Source organism: Herpailurus yagouaroundi, unplaced genomic scaffold, assembly GCF_014898765.1.
Source record: "Herpailurus yagouaroundi ecotype Mexico unplaced genomic scaffold, PumYag 141, whole genome shotgun sequence".
NCBI classification, from domain to species: domain Eukaryota; kingdom Metazoa; phylum Chordata; class Mammalia; order Carnivora; family Felidae; genus Herpailurus; species Herpailurus yagouaroundi.
The window spans coordinates 40,976,689-40,996,012 of NW_024412396.1; the positions used below are offsets into that span (position 1 = coordinate 40,976,689).

The 19,324-nt window shown below is 34.9% G+C and overlaps 1 protein-coding gene and 1 long non-coding RNA gene across 11 annotated transcripts in view; one reads left to right on the forward strand and one right to left on the reverse strand.

Moving 5' to 3' along the window:
- The window catches only part of FUT8 (fucosyltransferase 8), a 308,814-nt gene that overhangs the window by 230,515 nt on the left and 58,975 nt on the right, over nucleotides 1–19,324 (forward strand). For all 10 annotated transcript variants that reach the window (XM_040477408.1, XM_040477410.1, XM_040477412.1 and 7 more), the window contains one exon: nucleotides 12,004–12,241. In XM_040477408.1, coding sequence (XP_040333342.1) covers nucleotides 12,004–12,241 — 238 coding nt within the window. The remainder of the gene's footprint in view (nucleotides 1–12,003; nucleotides 12,242–19,324) is intronic.
- Nucleotides 1–19,324, reverse strand: part of LOC121031916 (uncharacterized) — a 49,198-nt gene that overhangs the window by 17,834 nt on the left and 12,040 nt on the right. The window contains exon 2 of the long non-coding RNA XR_005790970.1: nucleotides 5,473–5,543. This is a non-coding gene — a long non-coding RNA (uncharacterized LOC121031916). The remainder of the gene's footprint in view (nucleotides 1–5,472; nucleotides 5,544–19,324) is intronic.

Consider the following 19,324-nt stretch of genomic DNA (forward strand, 5'->3'; position numbering starts at 1 on the left):
GGTAGATTACGTTGAATGAATTTTGAATACTTAGCCAGCTTTGCATTGCTGGAATAAACTCCACTTGGTCATGATATACATATATCACATACATTATATGTGTGTGTGTGAGAGTATGTGTGTATTCACATATCACATATGTATATATGATAAAATAGGTTGAAAATGATAAAAATAATATGTTGATCAGAAAATAAAATAAGTCGACATGATAAAAAAAATTGACAAAATCCAACACTCATTCATGATAAACACTTAGCACTCTAGGAAAAGAGGGAAATTCTTCAATCTGATTTAAAAAAAGAGAATTTACAATCTACAGGTATCATTCATCACACTTAATGGTGAAAGATTAAATGCTTTTCCCCTAAACTTGGAAATGAGGCAATGGTATCCTGTCTCACCTATTCTCTCACTCCTATTCATAGTAATGGAAGTTCTATGAAGTCCAGTAAGTCAAGACAAAGAAAAAAATGGAATGCATAACTAGAAAGAAAGAAAACTGTCCCTATTTGCAGGTGACATGATTGTCTACATAGTAAAATCCTTAGCAATCTACCAAACAATAACAACCATATAGCAGTAAAACTTCTAGAATAAGTGAATTGAGCAAAGTTGTGGGATATATGATCAACACAAAAAAATTCATCGTAGTTCTACATCCTTGCAAGAAACAATTAGAAACCAGAATTTTAAGACATAATGCCATTTATAATTGCCCTAAAAATGGAAAATGCAATACTTAGATAAAAATACTTATACAATGCTGGTGAAATAAATTAAAGGTCTCAATGAGTGAATGAATTTATTATGTTCATGGGTTAGAAGACTCAACATAGAAAAGAGTTCAGATCTTCGCAAACTGACCCATAGACTGAACATAGTCCTATCAAAATCCCAGCAAGTCCTTTTTTCTTTTTGTATATATAGACAAATTGATGCCAAAATTTGTATAAAAAGGCAAAGGAATTAAAATAGCTAAAGCAATTTTGAAAAGAATAACATCTGAATAATAATCATAGTTGATACTTCTAAGACTTAACCATAGTGACAGTGATCAAAATAATGTATAGTATTGGAAGAGAGGTAGACATATAAATCAATGAAACAGAATAGAGTCCAAAATAGACCCACGTGGGTGTACTTTTTTTCATTGAGGTGAAATTTATGTAACCATCTAAAATTCACCATCTTAAAATGAACAATTCAGTGGTATTTAGTGCATTCACAAGGTCACCTCTGTCTAGTTGCACAGCATTCATCAGCTTAAGAGAAAACCTCACTCAAAATCATTAAACAGCTGCTCTCCATTTCCCCATTTCCAATTCCCATGGCCCCTAGAAACCACCAATCTGCATTGTCTATGGATTTACCAATTCTGAATGTTTCATACAAATGGAATCATATGTGATTTTTTTCTATCTGGCTAACTTTACTTAGATTAATGTTTTCAAGCTCCATCCATGTTGTAGCATGTATTAGTACTCCATTCCTTTTTTGTGGCTGAGTAATATTCTGTTCTGTGAGTCTACCAAAATGTGTTTATCCATTCATTTGTTGATGGATGTTTGGATTGTGTTCACCTTTTGCTGTTTCAAACTAGCATTGCTATTAATATGTCTCTACATGTATTTATTTGAGTAACAGTTTCCCTTCTTTTGAGTATATACCTATAAGTGGGCAGTTGAGTTTTGAGACAGATGCAAAAGCAGTTCAATGAAGGAAGCATAGTCTTTTCAATAAATGGTGTTGGAATAATTGGACATCTCATAGGGAAAAAAATGAACCTTGACCTAAACCTCACATTTTTACATAAAATTACCTGAAAATGGGTAGTAAATCTGACAGATAAAACAAATGTGACATGTAAAACTATAAAACTTTTAGAGGAAATTGTTGGTATAAATCTTTGTGACCTAGGCTAAAAGTTTTTAAACAGACACCAAAAGAATGGTTTCTAAAAGGGGAAAAAAATCAATAAATCAAACTTATAAAATTAAGAACTTTTGCCCTGTGAATGACCCTGTTAAAGAGGATAAAAGACAAACCATAAACTTGACTGGAAGAAAATCTTCACAATTCACATCTCCAACAACGGTCTTGTATCCAGAATGTATTAAGAACTCTCTTTCTTTTTTAAGTTGTATTTTTTTTTTAAGAGAGAGAGAGGGAGCATGTGTGCATGTGAGAGGGAGAGAGGGGCAGAGAGAGGGAGAGAGAGAATCTTAAGCAGGCTCCATGCTCAGTGTGGAGCATGAGTCTCACAACCCTGAGATTCATGACCTGAGCCAACATCAAGAGTCAGGTGCTTAACTGACTAAGCCACCCAGGTGCCCCAAGAACTCTTCAATCTCAACAGTAAGAAACAACCCAGTTGGAAAATGGACAAAAGTTTGAGCAGATAACTTTACCAAGGAAGATATATGGTCAACAAACATGCACATGAAAAGATGTTCAAAATCATTAACTATTAGGAGATGTAACCTGAAAACATGATGAGATCCCACCACACCCCTATCAGAAATGGCTAACATAAAAAACACCAAGATTTGGAGCCACCAGCTCTCTCATGTATTCCTTATGGAAATGTAAAATGGTATGGCATTCTGGGAAACAGTGTGACAATTTGGTTCAACAATTATACTCCTGTGTATTTATCCTAGAGAAATAAAAACGTCCACACAAAAATCTGTACACTCACATGCATAGCACTTAATCTGTAATACCCTAAACCTGGAAACGACCTATATGCCCTTCAATGGGTGAATAGACTGTGGCACAATCCAATAACAGACTACTACTCAATAATATGAAGGAATGAACTATTGATACACACAATACCTTGGATGGATCTCAAGAGCATTATGCTAAGTGATAAAACCGATCTCAAAAGGCTTAATACTGTCTGATTTCATTTATAACATTGTCAGAGTTACTAAATGATTGTCATGGAGAACAGGTCAGTAGTTGCCAGAGATTAACATTTGGAGAAGGAGTGATGTAAGAGAAATTATTTTGATGTAACAGCCTGTATCCTGATTGTAGTACTAGTTGCATGAGTCTATATATGTTATAAAATTTGATAGTTCTGTAAACCACCACTCCCCGCCCCCCTCAAAAAAACCTGGTGAAATCTAAAGAAGGTCTGTATATTAATATTATGTAATGTCAGTTTCCTGATATTGATAATGAACTGTGGTTAAGTAAGATATTCTCATTGGGGAAAGCTGTGTGGAAGGTAACTCGCTATTGTTTTTGCAATTCATTGTGGGTCTTAAATTATTTAAAAATAAACAGCAAAAAATACTATGTTAAAGATTTCAAAAAGTTAATAACCTGAACTGGTTAGATCACTGTTAAACTGAGGCAGTGAGAAAAATGGTCTTAAAAGTATTTTTAACTAAAAAAAATAATAACGGGATTTCAAAGAAATTTAGACTCAGCTAACAGTGGATTCTCAGTGCATGGATAGCTACATGGAGAGATGGAACAATGCCTCTATCCAAAGGAAAGGCAGCAGGATTTGACATCTGGTTTAGTTATTGTTGGTGGTTTGATTTAAAAGCCAGTGAGTAGACATGTGCTCTAAGTACCAGCGCTACCGGGACCAGTGGCACTTTGCAGAATGGAAGAGCTGGCAAAACAGTGTAAGTTATTCTGATCTTTATTTAAAACCGAACAAAACATTCACAACAGCTTTTGCACAAGAACTGAAGTTTCAACTAGTGTTTCTCCTAACCTGTTCCAAACTTGCTTTTAGTTTTCTCCTTCTTTCCCCCTTCTCTCTCTTCCTCTTTCCCCATTCCCCTCTGTCTCCAGCACTTCTTCCCTTTCCCTCTTTCCTCCCTTTCTTCTCTATTCTCCCTTTCTTCCTTTCCTTCCTTTCCTTCCATCCCTTCTCCATCCTTTTCCTATCTCCCTCTTTTTTTTTTTCTTTTTTAAGGAGTAACTGCTGTATCCTCCCTGAATATTGGTTTTGGAGAAGGAGAGTATAATTAGGCCTGTTAAGTAAAATCGTGGAGGACATTTCTGACATTCACCCTTAATTTTTAAACTAAGTTATTTTTTTTTTTTAATTTTTTTGTCAACGTTTATTTATTTTGGGGACAGAGAGAGACAGAGCATGAACGGGGGAGGGGCAGAGAGAGAGAGGGAGACACAGAATCGGAAACAGGCTCCAGGCTCTGAGCCATCAGCCCAGAGCCTGACGCGGGGCTCGAACTCACAGACCGCGAGATCGTGACCTGGCTGAAGTCGGACGCTTAACCGACTGCGCCACCCAGGCACCCCCTAAGTTATTTTTAGATTGAGAAATTAAGCTGGTTCTGACACCTGGCAGTCAGGCGATAAACTTATGGAGAAAAATTGAAGGTGCTTGAAGCTATATGTCTTCTGTGCATTTGTGTAGGATTGGCAGAATTTGGCTTCTCAGAAATTAGTTTCTCTTCTCTAGCCTTGAAGGGACTTTTGTTTACATTAGATTCTTGAATGAGAGAGTTAGATTTGGATACATCTCATTCTTTCTCTGACTTTCTTTTGTGGCTTTTATAGTTGCAGAAGATATTAGCAAAGTTGCTCTGGTGTACTTGTCTTTTGAACCTGAAATAGAGGTTTTTTAAAGATCACCTGGAATATCCAGAGATATTTGGATATTTGAGACTACTATCTCAAAGACCCCAGTAATAGAAATGCCCCATAATGTTTGTTGTTTCTATTGGACATGTAGAATTTGTCTTTTTTAAAAAGTGGCTTTAGAACATTCCAAAGACTTCTAGGCAGAGTAAAACTTTTAAAAATGCATCTAAAATAAGCCAATTGTTGATTATTAAGATCGTTCCTCTTCTATAACTGTATAGTAACCATCTGCCTTTGCTTCAGTGTGTCAGGATTACGGTCTGTATGTTAACTATGCACCTTGGTATCTTTTCTCTATTGCTTCCACACTTAGAATTTTATAAAATGCCTACAGGGAAATTGATTTCCTGCAGCATTTGGTAGACTACTTGTGCCTGAGCTATTGTGTTCTTGTTAACTACTTGCAACAAATTGTTCTTTGCTAGAGGGCTAGAAAGGACACCTCAATACTATCTTAACTTTGCTATGAAAATATTCTTGTTTAATGTGTTAAGAGACAATAATTTCCAGTACTGGCTTTTAAAAATGAAAATGCTTTTAACTTTCTCTTTCATGGTTATTAACTATGCCCAGAGTCTTCATTTTAATTACCACAATGCAGTACTCCAGTTCTCTTATTTGCTTCATTACCTTTTCTGCTTTGGTTGTGAAAATAATTTTAGAGAAGTAAAATCAGACTGTTTCCAGTACAATGAAATGCTTTCACCACACTGTTAATGAATCTTTTCTTCATTATAACACAAAGCTAGATGCTGTAGATCTTTTTAAACAAACAAATTAAAAACTGTTTAGTCTTATGATGAGAGCAGACAAAGACCACAATAAAACTTAACGTACCTGGCTCATTCCTTTAGTTTTTCTGACCTCTCTTCATTGGAAGTAGGAGGTGTCTATGGCTTAACTCTGCCCTGGAGAAGGAATGCTATTAGTTGCTGGAAGGGTTCTTGGGCTTCTTAAATGTGAGATCTGAAACCATAAAACTACTAGAAGAAAACATATAGGAAAAGCTCCTTGGACATTGTTCTTGACAATGATTTTTTGTGTATACCACCAAAAGCAAAAGCAACAAAAGTAAAAATCAGCAAGTGACTACAGCAAACGAAGAAACTTGTGCATGGCAAATGAAATCATGGACAAAATGAAAAGGCATCCTAGAGTGGGAAAAAATATTTGCAAACTGTGTATCTGATAAGGGGTTAACATTCAAAATATATAGGGAATTCAACTCAATAGCAAAAAAATAACCTACTAGAATATGGACTAAGGATCTGAATTGACATTTCTCAAAAGAAGACCTACAAATAGTCAAGAGATCACTAATCATCAGGGAAATGCAAATCAAAATTACAATGAGAAATCACCTCATACATGTTAGAAAGGCTGTTATCAAAAAGATAAAAGATAACAAGTTTTATAAAGGATGTGGACCAAAGGGAACCCTTGCACACCATTGGTGGGAATGTAAATATCCATTATGGAAAACAGTATGGAGATTCCTCAAAAAGTTAAAAATGGAACTACTGTATGATACAGCAGTCCCACTTCTCGGTAGTATATGTCTGAAAGAAATGAAATCACTATCTCAGAGAGATACTGCACCCCCTTGTTCACTGCAGCATTATTCAAAATAGTCAAAATATGGAAACAACCTATGTGTCTGTCAGTGGATAAATGGATAAAGAAAAAAAGGTGGTATATATATATATATACACACACACATATACATATATACACACACATATATATATACACATATATACACACATATATACACACAATGGAATGTTCTTCAGCCACGAAAATAATAAAACCTGCTTTTGCAAGATAATAAACCTGAAGGATATTATGCTAAGTGAATAAGACACAGAAAGACAAATATTGCATGATCTCATATGTGCAATCTAAAAAAGTCAAATTCATAAAAGTAGAGAGTAGTATAGGAATTACCAGGAGAAAGGAGATGTGGGAAATGAGATGTTGATCAAAGGGTATGAAGGTTCACTTAATGTGGGATGAGTAAGTTCTAGAGATCTAATGTACAGTATGGTGACTATATATATATATATCAACTTGTTTGTATACTTTAAATATATACAGTTTTTATTTGTCTAGTATACATACGTCCACAAGGCTAGGGGAGTGACCAGGTAAGTGCTCTAAGCCTGCACTTCTTGTTGTTGAATTTTGTATTAAAGACATCATGAGAGGATGGATAAGAGTATTGAACAATAGATAGGGAGAGCTGAATTCTAAATTCTGGCTTCATTGCCACCAATATATTTTTGTCACTGATGGCTTGACATCACCTTTGTCTCCCTACATGCAATTCAATTGAACTAATAGTTATTGAACATTTACTCTTCATGAGAGATTTCTGGAGATACGATGTCCAGTTTATATTGACTAATTTTTGTTTGTTGTTAATTTAGCCTTTTTCTGCAATGCTTTTGGTCGGTAGTAAATATAGACAGATAAGTGAGGAAAATTACATGGTAGCTGGAAAAGTTTCCTCTGAAGAGTCTTTTGCTTGTGTGTATTGGAAATCTAAATAGTTGTGGCAAAAGGCTTCATCGGTGATTTAATTTAAAAACCACAGAATCAGTACTATTTTGTAATGTTACATCATTAATTCACAATTACTACTAATTTACTAAATGAAGGCAGTGGAAACTTCTAAATCTTAGCAGTGCCTACATAATATAACTGTGGTTTACTAGTTGATTTAAAATTCTTTTTAGCAAAGTAGAAATTACACTGGCTTCTGAATTTGAAATATGTTCAATAGTAACAATTTTCATATTTTAACCAAAGTCAAAGAGACTAAAATATTTTAGCATATGATGATGCCTTTAGTGAATTAATAATCATTTAGCTTTAAGAGACACTGCTTCTCTTAATATACCATCTTGGAGGCATATTGATTTTAATATATACTTCTCAATTTTGATTTATAGGATAATGAGAACAAATAGGGCTTTCAGTTCTGGTCATCTAGGGTCATTCTTAGAAATTAACAGTGTCAGAAGAAATGCCTCAGATAGTGTTAAAAAAACAACTGAAGAAAAGGAAACTGAATACAGAAGAACCCTATTTTATCTTAAGTCCTTATTTCTTAATTTATATGTAATAGCTTTGCTGCAGAATTATAACTGTAAGAATGTTACATAATATTGTTAGCTTTTAAAGGTCCATGTTTGGGCCACCTTGCAGCACTAAATGCAAAAATACTGCATTTATCCAGTGTGAAACAATGTATCTTGAGATTATGAGAATAAATGAGTTAGTATGTTTGAATTAGCTGTGAACATATACCATGTCATTTAGTTTCATAGTATCTCTGAGAAGGAAGGATGGGTGACAGAAAGAGATTGTGGAGGGAGGTAATTTTTGTCATAATTTTAAATTAACAAAATGAAGCAAAATCACACAATTTAATTCATAACAGAACCCGAATTAGAACAAAAGTTTTATCTTAAACTTCTCTATGCAAAGGTCTTTAACTAAAGTATGTTGTTTCAAGTAATTTTGGCAAATTTACCTCCTATTTCTAAAACTTGAATAATCATCATCATTTGCAAGATGAATTTCTTATTCTATTGGATTGTTATCTCCCAAATTTTGTTGTAAATATTAAGTGCTTAATAGATATTTATTTAATGAACAAAAGTTCACTTGTACGCGATCAGTGAGTGATACTCAAGGCAGAAGGAGGGAGAAGTGAGTGAGACCCTCTCCCAAGGGACTTAGGGAGGAGGTATTTTCAATCTGTATTTCCCAATCTTCTAGTCCCAAATGAGAAGTACTTCCTAGTGGCACTCCTGCTGGAAGTGTATCATACTCTACGCACATACATGTGGGGTGTGTGTGTGTGTGTGTGTGTGTGTGTGTGTGTGGTGAGTGGACAATGTCTTAAAAGGGAGGAAGGGGAAAGATCAAAAGAATCACCATACAGAACAAAGCAATATGCCTGCATTCTTGGATAACTGGTAGAGAAATATAGAAGAAAGTGCATTAGGCACACTAGAAACAATTGAAAAACAGGTTTTATCATCAGAAATAACTACCCTGTTAAAGTGTCAGCATAATTAAAGCTGCTTTTGGTAAGGAAGCCCTTCTGTATATTCTTGCTAATGGATGAGACATACCTTCAAGCCTTTTGCAGACAGAAAGTATAAAACCAGGATCAGTGCAATTGACAAAGGCTATTTCGTAAGAAATTTGAAGATTATGCATACATATATATGCATGCCCGTGTGTGTGTGACAACAGCTCTGATTCCCTTTTGTAGACTCCTATAAATCTCTATTTGTGCTCCTCTGTAGCAGTGGTGGATAACAAAGACTTAGGTCAGCTAAGGGGTTCCTGAGTAGGGTTTCTTTCCATCTGAATAAATCCCTGCCCATCTCAGAATTGTTGCTTTGTTTCCTTTATTAACATCTGCTTGTTTTTTCTAGATACTTATTCTGGTGAGCCTAATCTTGTGTTAGACACACATAGGTTTGTTTTTTGGTTTTGTTTTTGTTTTGTTTTGTTTTTTCTATTTCTCACTGTCTCTCTGCCTTTTTATGAACAAGATCTTTTGAATTTTTCACACTTTTAAATATTTTTGTAAAAAATTGGGCTGTGGCTCTGAACTTCTTCAGTGTTTTATTTACTGTTCTCATTCTGATCATTCATTTTCTCTTCTCTTATTGCTAGCCTTGGAGTCTTCCATTGATTACTCATGATTAGTCATTCCAGAACCAAACATAGTGGATTCCTTTCCTTTTTACATGTTACCTATGACTTAACAGAAAGATTTAATACAGTCTCAATTTAGCTTGGGTTAAGGCACATTAACACTCTTGAATGAAGCTTCATTTCATAAACTGTTCATGTCTTTCTCTTAGGACTCGGTTCTTATGCTTGAAGCATTGCATTCTAATTAGACTCAGGAAACACAGATTCCTTAATCTGTGTCTTAAATGCAGATATGTCTTCTTTTTATTAAAAAAAAGTCTGTAGTTTCAAACGTTTAATTATTCTATTCCTTCACTCTTTTTTTTCCTTAAAAATGTGAAGATTAATGTAAGATGTAATCAGGTATATTACATGTGAGGTATATGGCATATCTGTACATCTTTACAATAATTGTGTATATTGAAAAACTATTCTAAAAGAAAAAGTCTACTGAAAAATATATAAAGGATATTTTCTTTTTCATTCATATGAATTTTAGAAATATTCATGTGCTATATTTCTTTTTTTTTTTAATTTTTTTTTAACGTTTATTTAATTTTGAGACAGAGAGAGAGCATGAACAGGGGAGGGTCAGAGAGGGGGAGACACAGAATCCGAAACAGGCTCCAGGCTCTGAGCCGTCAGCACAGAGCCTGATGCGGGGCTCGAACTCACGGACCGCGAGATCATGACCTGAGCCAAAGTCGGCCGCTTAAGCGACTGAGCCACCCAGGTGCCCCTCATGTGCTGTATTTCTTAAAATCACGAAATATCTGAAAATGTTATGTTCTTTATTTGCCCTGTTGATAAACTATTGAATTAATAACAAAGCTGTGGATCATTTTGAGAATGTTCCTTATTCCCAGGATCCTTATATAATATTGGATAGAAAGTAAATGATATTGGTCTCTCAATAACATATCACCTATCCTTTTCTTCCTCTCAAATCTCTTGTGGCTAAACCAGCTGGAGTCTTAAGTAGAAAAGTCTTAAGTGAAAAGAATCAGCAACTCTGGTACTTGATTGGGGAAACTGTACTGACCAAAGCTTGCTGAATTTTATCTGGATTTTCTCAGACTTCTAAGGGCTCTAACTCTTCAGAAGGCTCTTGATGCTATAGGTTATATTTTGATCTAAAAAGATCAGCCTCAGTGGCACATTTGAATGTAAAAGATACCTCTTCTGAAAGTAACTGTGCTGCATTTTCCCTTCTCAGCTTTTCCTTCAGAGTCATTTTATACCTTCACCTTCCTAGCTTTTGTTTCTAGGGCTCTGCTTGACAGAACAGATGATATCCTTGGAAAACAGCTGTAGACTTGTGGTTTGGTGACTGCCTTTTTTCAAGGCTCATATAAATTGAGAACTGGTTACTTTGCTTCTTTGTGGGAGAAAAGTTGCTGTTCCTCAAGGCACCCATCCATACTCTTACCTCATAGACAGAACAACTTAAACTTCTTGCAGACAGAACAGCTTTAAACTTCTTGGTTAAAGTCCTTGTCAAAACAAAATTTTATTTGAAGAACTAAGATGCCTCAGGATATTTAACAGTAGCCCATACGAATTACAGCAGAGTTGAAGCTTTATAATAAAAAAAGATATCTCTCATTAACTAACCCTATTGCACCCACTGTTAGGTAATATTAAGTGTTTTAACTACTTACTGTTCATCTTATAGCAAGGTATACACATAGAAAAAAGGACCTCCTGATTAAAAATTGGCATAACAATGGGTGGGCATATGGGTGAAATAGATAAAGGGGATTAAGAGGTACAAACTTCCATTTCTAAAATAGTCACAGAGATGAACAGTACACATAGGGAATATAGTCAATAATACTATAATAACGTTGTTTGGTGACAGATGGTGACTACACTTATGATGAGCACTGAGTAAAGAATTGTTAAATCATTGTGTTGTACACCTGAAACTAACAGTACACTGTATGTTAATTATACTTCAGAGATTAAAAAGCTACTATAACACAGCCTCAAGACAGCCAATGTAGAACATATTCTACATTTTATTGTGAAAATTACTAGTAGCTATCATCATTAGTTTAAAAAAAAAACAAGTTTTGTAACTGATATTTTATAATTGTTGAACTCATATTTTTTTTTATTCATTGGTTTCACTTCCATAATGAAAAAGTACATTTTGTTTGTGATATCTAGAACTCTGTGGAGATAAGTGGAATTAATAGGTAAATTATAGTTTTTCCTTTAAAATGATTTAAGTTTCACGTGGGAAGGTAAGCTCAGTGTGCTGAAGTACAGCTGGCATAAATAAGTTATTTTACTTCTTTCATAATGAGCTCATCAATGTATGCAACTTTGAATTTGGAGATGATCACACTTGCATGTTCTGAGTGATGGAGAAGTGAAGATTACTTTTTTAATGTAGCTGCGTAATTTCATATCTGTCTAGCGATGTTTCTTAAGCAACTGTTCTTTTTTCCCTGCCATCTCTCTAAAATAAACGTTCAGTGGATGCTTTGAAATTTAATCCTTAAAGCTAGATTCTTTGCTTAGTAAGATACACTGGGTCAGTCTTGGCTTATATATGATTTTTGACACTTGTCTCTTAGGAAGAGAAGATGACCTCTCTTCACCTTTGTCTTTTCCCTGCATCTTTGTCTTTCTCCCTGATAGAATCCCAAGGACTGCAGCAAAGCCAAGAAGCTAGTATGTAATATCAACAAAGGCTGTGGCTATGGCTGTCAACTCCATCATGTGGTCTACTGTTTCATGATTGCATATGGCACTCAGCGAACACTCATCTTGGAATCTCAGAATTGGCGCTATGCTACTGGTGGATGGGAAACTGTGTTTAGACCTGTGAGTGAGACCTGCACAGACAGATCTGGCACCTCCACTGGACACTGGTCAGGTAAGAAGCCTGTGCAGTATTTCACATCTCTGGGTTGAACTGCCATGTTCCAAATTATCAGATTTCTAGGCACAGCTTTATGGCTCGTGGTGATCTTTTTCTCTGGATCCATGACTGCTCAACATAACTAAGGTAAAGTCTAGAATGATATTTTATTTAAAAAGTGCTTTATGACCTGTTTAATTTCTGATGTTCATTTTTATCTGGACTTAGCAAAACCACTAAGTTTTTTTAAGGAATGAAATTTACTCTTTTAATGATGATACACCTTTCACTTTTTAGAGTACTTTCACATTACTGAACTTAATTGATACATGTAATTATCTAATTTGAACTCATAATTATGTAATAAGGTAGACCGATACATGAAAATCTTCTGCATGCATGAGAATCACCTGGAAGACTTGTTAAGACACTGTCTTCTTATTAAGTAGGTCTGGGGGTGCTGAGAATTTGTATTTCAAACAGAGTTTGCGGGTCCAGGGATCACAATTTGAGAACCACTGAGACAGACCATGCAGGTACCTTTTTATCCATTTTACAGTAGAGGACAATGAAACCTAATTTGCTTATGTAATTTTCATTTTATTCAAGAAACAGTTAATGTAAGGTACTATGCTAGACATTATAAGAGGTATAAAGATCATCAAGAAATTTTTCTTTATCTCTAAGAATTTAGTAATAGAGGAAGTAGAATATAGAGTTTCTCACTGCTAATCTATTCTTTCTGCAATGATGATTTTTAAACAAGGTCTAAAGTTGGGCTACCTTTTGTTAGAATCCTTGCTTTATCAGTTTGTAATCTTGGGCAAGTTACTAGACTTAGTTCTCTCATCAGTAAAGTGAGAGGTAATAATTTACTTACCTCTTTGAGCTGTTGGTAGGAGTAAGCAAAATAATGTATGTAATGCACTTAGCCATAATACTTGATAGATGAACTCTAGTAATTATTAGCTATCGTTAATAGCCTTTATTCATTGGATAAATATACAGTTGAGTACCTACAGTGTGGCAGATACTGAACTAAGTGAGTAGGTGAAATGCTAGGAAGACAATACACGGTCTCTGCAGTTTCATCTTGTGGGAAGTCAACATTTTTTCAAAAGGCTGAGGCATCTCTGTTAATATAATTTCTCATGAAGCTGAGCATCTTTTTTCACAAGTTTAAAACACTAGATGTAGAATAAGAAGCTTTGTCGTTGGCAAAGGGAGTGACTTTAGTTCCTTTGTTTCTTTTTACCTCTGTTGGAAAATATCAGATAACCTGACTCTTCACAGAAGTGCAGGAAAATTCATTGGGTAATTTTTATAAAATGCTTTAAGTTGCTCTATAAAAGGTTCTATATGAATTTAAAGCATTATTTTGTGATGTGAGTTTTGTCTTTCTTAGGATGATTTAGGAGCCTTATTGTATGTATCAACATACTTTTTCTTTGTAACACCAAGTTTTAAAGTGAACCTCTTAATCTAGAACCTTTAGCTGATCTTTAATTTTGAGGTTACATCTTCCATTGATCTGGTCTGTAGTTCACAGCTAGTGCAAACAGATTAGATAATCAAGGTTAGGAATATACAGGAAAAGCGGTTCTGTCAGACTCATTGTGGCTAACTTTTTCGTTTTGGGAACTTAGTTTAATATCAAGCCTCTTTGTGAAAGTACAGAGCCAGAGTAGGGCAAGGTTCTTGTGTTTAACTGTTTCTAGGGAGAGGCAACTTTGGGGATGGTAGTCAGTTAATAGGAAAGAAAAAGTTGGCCTCACTCGTCTTACCAAATTTAATGTATAGCTTGGCCTTGCCTAGAAGCTACAACTAGTTATTTGATTTAATCCTTTCTCATGCATTTTGTAGCCTGTAGTAGCAACTACAAGATGTGAAGGTTAAAGAGGCTTGAATTTGAAACAGGCATAATTGCTTAAAGTTATAGTTAAACAGGTTCTAGAAATCATTCTTCTTTAATTTATGTGATTCTAAGGCCTAGTAGATACCAGGTGGTTGATTTATCATGCAGCTTATTAATGACAGAACTATGGTTGGCACATTGACTTCCACCTGCCCTCAGTCTACACCTTCCCAGTAAACTCTGGCCAAACACCTTACCCATTGGAACAATGACAGGCACAGAGACTGTGCTGAATGCCAAGGAACGAAATAAAATTACTGATTTTATTTACTACCCGGTATCCTGTAACTTTTTCCAAACCTTCTATATAATTTCCAGTACTTAAGAGTTATCAGTGGTATTTTCTTCTCAGTCATTTGCAGTCCCTGATTTTAAAGAAGTCATTTTATCATGGTAGCATAGAATTATAATTTTAATTAATAGGTCTTTCCTTTATCACTACAGGTATTGTATAAAATCATATATTTTTCTTTCTGCTAGTAAATTAAACTGTGCCTGTTGGACACCTTTAATTAATTAAACTAGTGATTATTTTCAATATGCTTGCAGAACTCATTGTAGCTAAAATAATTTAGATGCTAATCTTGTATCTAAAAGAAGGAAGAGATTTATGTTTGGGCTTAGAATATTTTATTTTTATGAAAGCTGTGGTAACCATCCACTTCTGTTTCTGTTTATATACATTATCTGTATATGTACCTTTTGGAAAAACTAACCTGTTTTTAGAATTAGAGGAAACAGAATGAATTTTAATAAGCTCTTTAACTTTAGTTCTTTAGTTAGCCATAAATCAACTACTACATCTGTTATTGTAGTGACTTGTATAAAGAATCTTGGGATATTTCCCCAGGCACCATTGCCATGAAATTATTATTGTTTATACACACTTGACATGATGTGCCTGCAGGTGGAATTTATTGTTTCTATTGAAATCTGTCACCAGTACAGCAATTAGTATGCACATCTGATCATTTCAATAGCTAAATCATACCTTGTTGTAGGTTGAATTGTTTTTTTCCCCCTTCATTATTTATGAAACCATATTCTTTATAGTGATTTGGCTAAGTGAAGTAAAATATTCAAAATTATGCTTCCAGTTAAAAATAATAATAATGATCTTTCCCATCACCTATGGATGTTGTGTCTATTCTAAAGTTGCTGATAAAAGGGTCAGTTTATTTTTCTGTATCACAAGATATTTCCTAAACCTGAACCGACTGCATGACTCTTCTAAATAGATTCCTTATGATAATTCAGAATGGAATCTTGGTGTTTAATGGTTTGAAGTATCTTTCAACAATTACTGATTTTTTAAAATATATATTCACTATTTTAGGCTATTACGATGACCAGCTTCTAAAATGCTTATCTAGTTGATATAAATACTCTTGAATAGATATTTAGCAACAAAGAACCTCAACCATTTAAACTTAGTTCTCTACTGGTTTTTCCATTCTAAAAATTAAACATTTATTCAGATTAGTAGTTAAAACACTTTGGCTGTTTTATATTTCTTTCTCTTTTCTTTTCCCACTGTCTTAATAAATATGTAATAAGTTGAACTGACTTAATTTGGTAAATTGAATTAGAAAATCTTCTTTTAAATGAAAATAATGACTAGTAAACAAAAAAGTTTCTAAATATGGTAAAATTTAATGCCCTAGAGATGCCTGATTTAAGTACATCTTCAGGTATATTGCCATTTGCAATATATAGTTATCTAAACTGGGTGGTTACCTTCTCTCCATACCTCATTTCAAAAAGGTTTTGTTCAAAGAGTTTTATTTGTCATTCTTATATGAAGGCAATCTTAAAATAAAAGTAATTTAGGAAAAGCACCTGCTGTGTGCCAGGCACCATGCTGGACTATGTGAAGAAGACACACATAGTCCCTGCCCTGTCAGGGGCAGCCTAGGGGGAAAGGCAGGCAGCTGAATGGACCCTTAAAATATGTTATGATACAGGTAAGTTGATAGGACTCTGAAGCACTTACCTAACACATATTTGGGATTCTTCTGGAAGAAGAATTTATTTATTTATTTATTTATTTATTTATTTATTTATTTATTAATGTTTATACATTTTTGAGAGAGCGAGTACAAGTTGGGGTTGGGGGGAGCAGAGAGAGGTGGACAGAGGATCCAAAGTGGGCTCTGTGCTGACAGTAGAGAGAGCCTGATGTGGGGCTCAAACTCACAAACCACAGGTCATGACCTGAGTTGAAGTCAGACCTACTGAGCCATCCAGTCACCCCTGGAGGAAGTGACTTTTAAGCTCAGGCCCAAAGTATGAGTATGAGTCAGCCAGGTAGAGATGTGGTAGAAGAATTTTCTGTTAGTGGGCACAACATGTGCAAAGAGGTGAGAGAGCATGGAGTCAGTGGGAGAACTAGAAGTAGTTCATCATAGAGTTTGATGATTGAGAGACTAAAGTTCTGGGTTTTTTTTGTTTTTTTAGGTACAATTTTTATTTTTATTTATTTATTGGTTTTTAATATGAAATTTATTGTCTAATTGGTTTCCATACAACACCCAGTGCTCATCCCAACAGGTGCCCTCCTCAATAGCCATCACCCACCCTCCCCTCCCTCCCACCCCCCATCAACCCTCAGTTTGTTCTCAGTTTTTAAGAGTCTCTTACGGTTTGGCTCCCTCCCTCTCTAACCTTTTTTTTTCCTTCCCCTCCCCCATGGTCTTCTGTCAATTTTCTCAGGATCCACATAAGAGTGAAAACATATGGTATCTGTCTTTTCTCTGTATGACTTATTTAACTTAGCATAACACTCTCCAGTTCCATCCACGTTGCTACAAAAGACCATATTTCATTCTTTCTCGTTTTCTTGGCTCCTTTTTTAATTAAAAAATTATGGTTTCATTTTTAATATTTTTTAGGGTTTGCACTTGGTAAAATTTTTAAAGCTGACAAACACTACAAACTCATAAAACTCAGAAAAAACCAACATAATATTTTGAATAATTAACTATCTAAAACACTTCTATAATGCTATTTTCCCTGCATTTAAAAATAGGATAATTTCGGGGCGCCTGGGTGGCACAGTCGGTTAAGCGTCCGACTTCAGCCAGGTCACGATCTCGCGGTCCGTGAGTTCGAGCCCCGCCTCGGGCTCTGGGCTGATGGCTCAGAGCCTGGAGCCTGTTTCTGATTCTGTGTGTCCCTCTCTCTCTGCCCCTCCCCCGTTCATGCTCTGTCTCTCTCTGTCGCAAAAATAAATAAACGTTGGAAAAAAAAAATAGGATAATTTCTATATGATAACGATTTTGCATTATCATTTTATATGCAAAGAATAGAAGGGTAATTCAGTCTTCTAGGTTGGTTGATCAAATTATTTTTCCAGTTTTATTGAGATATAACTCATAATATCGTATTAGTGTAAGGTATACAACCTATAATTTGATATAAGTATATTTGATATAAAATATAGTTAATACAGTAAATTTAGTTAATATCCATCACTTCACTTACATTTTTTTTCTTGTGATAAGGACTTTTAAGATTTATTCTTTTAGCCACTCTCAAATATACAGTATAGTATTGTTAACTATAGTCATCATGGTGTGCGTTATATCCCCAGAACTAATTTATCTTTTAATTGGAAGTTTGGGGGCGCCTGGGTGGCGCAGTCGGTTAAGCGTCCGACTTCAGCCAGGTCACGATCTCGCGGTCCGTGAGTTCGAGCCCCGCGTCAGGCTCTGGGCTGATGGCTCGGAGCCTGGAGCCTGTTTCCGATTCTGTGTCTCCCTCTCTCTCTGCCCCTCCCCCGTTCATGCTCTGAGTCTCTCTCTGTCCCAAAAATAAATAAAAACGTGGAAAAAAAATTAAAAAAAAATAATAATTGGAAGTTTGACCTCCTTCACACTTTCCCTCCATCCCTACCCTTCCCCACCTCTGGCAAATACGTTTCAGAGAACAAAATCTGTTCTCTGTTTCTGTGAGTTCGGTTTTTTTAGATTCCACATACAAATGAGATCATACAGTGTTTGTCTCTCTCTGACTTATTGTCACTTAGCATAATGTCCTCAAGGCCCATTCATGTTATCACAAATGCTGGTATTTCCTTCTTTCTCATGGCTGAATAATATTCGTGTAAGTGTGTGTATTTTCTTTATCCATTCATCCATTGGTGGACATGTAGGTTGTTTCTGTGTTTTGGCTTTTGTGAATAATGCTGCAGTGAACATGAGGGTGCATGTATCTCTTTGTGGCAGTGATTTCATTTCCTTCAGATACATACCCAGGAGTGGGATTGCTGGATCAACATGGTAGTTCTACCACTAAAGTCTTTAAGCAAATATCTCTCATTATATCAAAAGGAAAATCTTTAGCAAGCAAAGCACAAATTAAATTATACTTCAAATTTTCCTGTGAAACTAATATTTTTAACTTTTATAAAAATACTAAGATGTCTATTAGAATTATCTAAATGGTCCAGCCAGGGTATCCTTAATAACAGCTAATCTCATGTTGACACTGATAAAATAATGAAGTGGTTAAGAGTCCATAAGCATAATATACCTATTAAGATAGACTATGGATATGCTTCTGTGTGGCATTTTTACTGTAATATTTTCAACCTTTGATGATTGATTAAGTTTCTATTAATCCAAATAGAATTAATAGAAACTCCAAATAAGTGAAAATAATATTTGAGGTCCCTTATGCTGTAAAAAACATTTTGATTTCTCTGATTAGGTAATGTGATGAAGAGGAAAAGATCCTGGACTGTGAGTTTGACCATATCGGATCTCACTTCTGTTATTTTTAGCTTTCTGAACTTTGGCAATTAATTGTAGCTTCTGAACTTCAGTTTAGCTCTATAAAAAGCTCATGATACTCAATACCTACTTCCCTATCAACTTTTATAGGCTGTAATCACAAGGGAAAATGATAAAAGCATAACAGGTATTAAGATGATGTTCATATACAGTTTATTTTCATTGTGTATGTTTGGTCCCCAGATTTTAAAATACAAACATGATAATGGAATATATTGTTAGATTATAACTTGCAACAACAGGAAAGTTATCTTTTTACTGTAAGATGAAAATTAAGCCTTTATAGGAGCTTCATATAGTTTTTTCCTTTTTAAACTTGTAGAATTAAATGAAAAAATTGAAAGAGATTGAGAGAGGAGAAAGAACTTCTGAGAATAACATCTAGACATT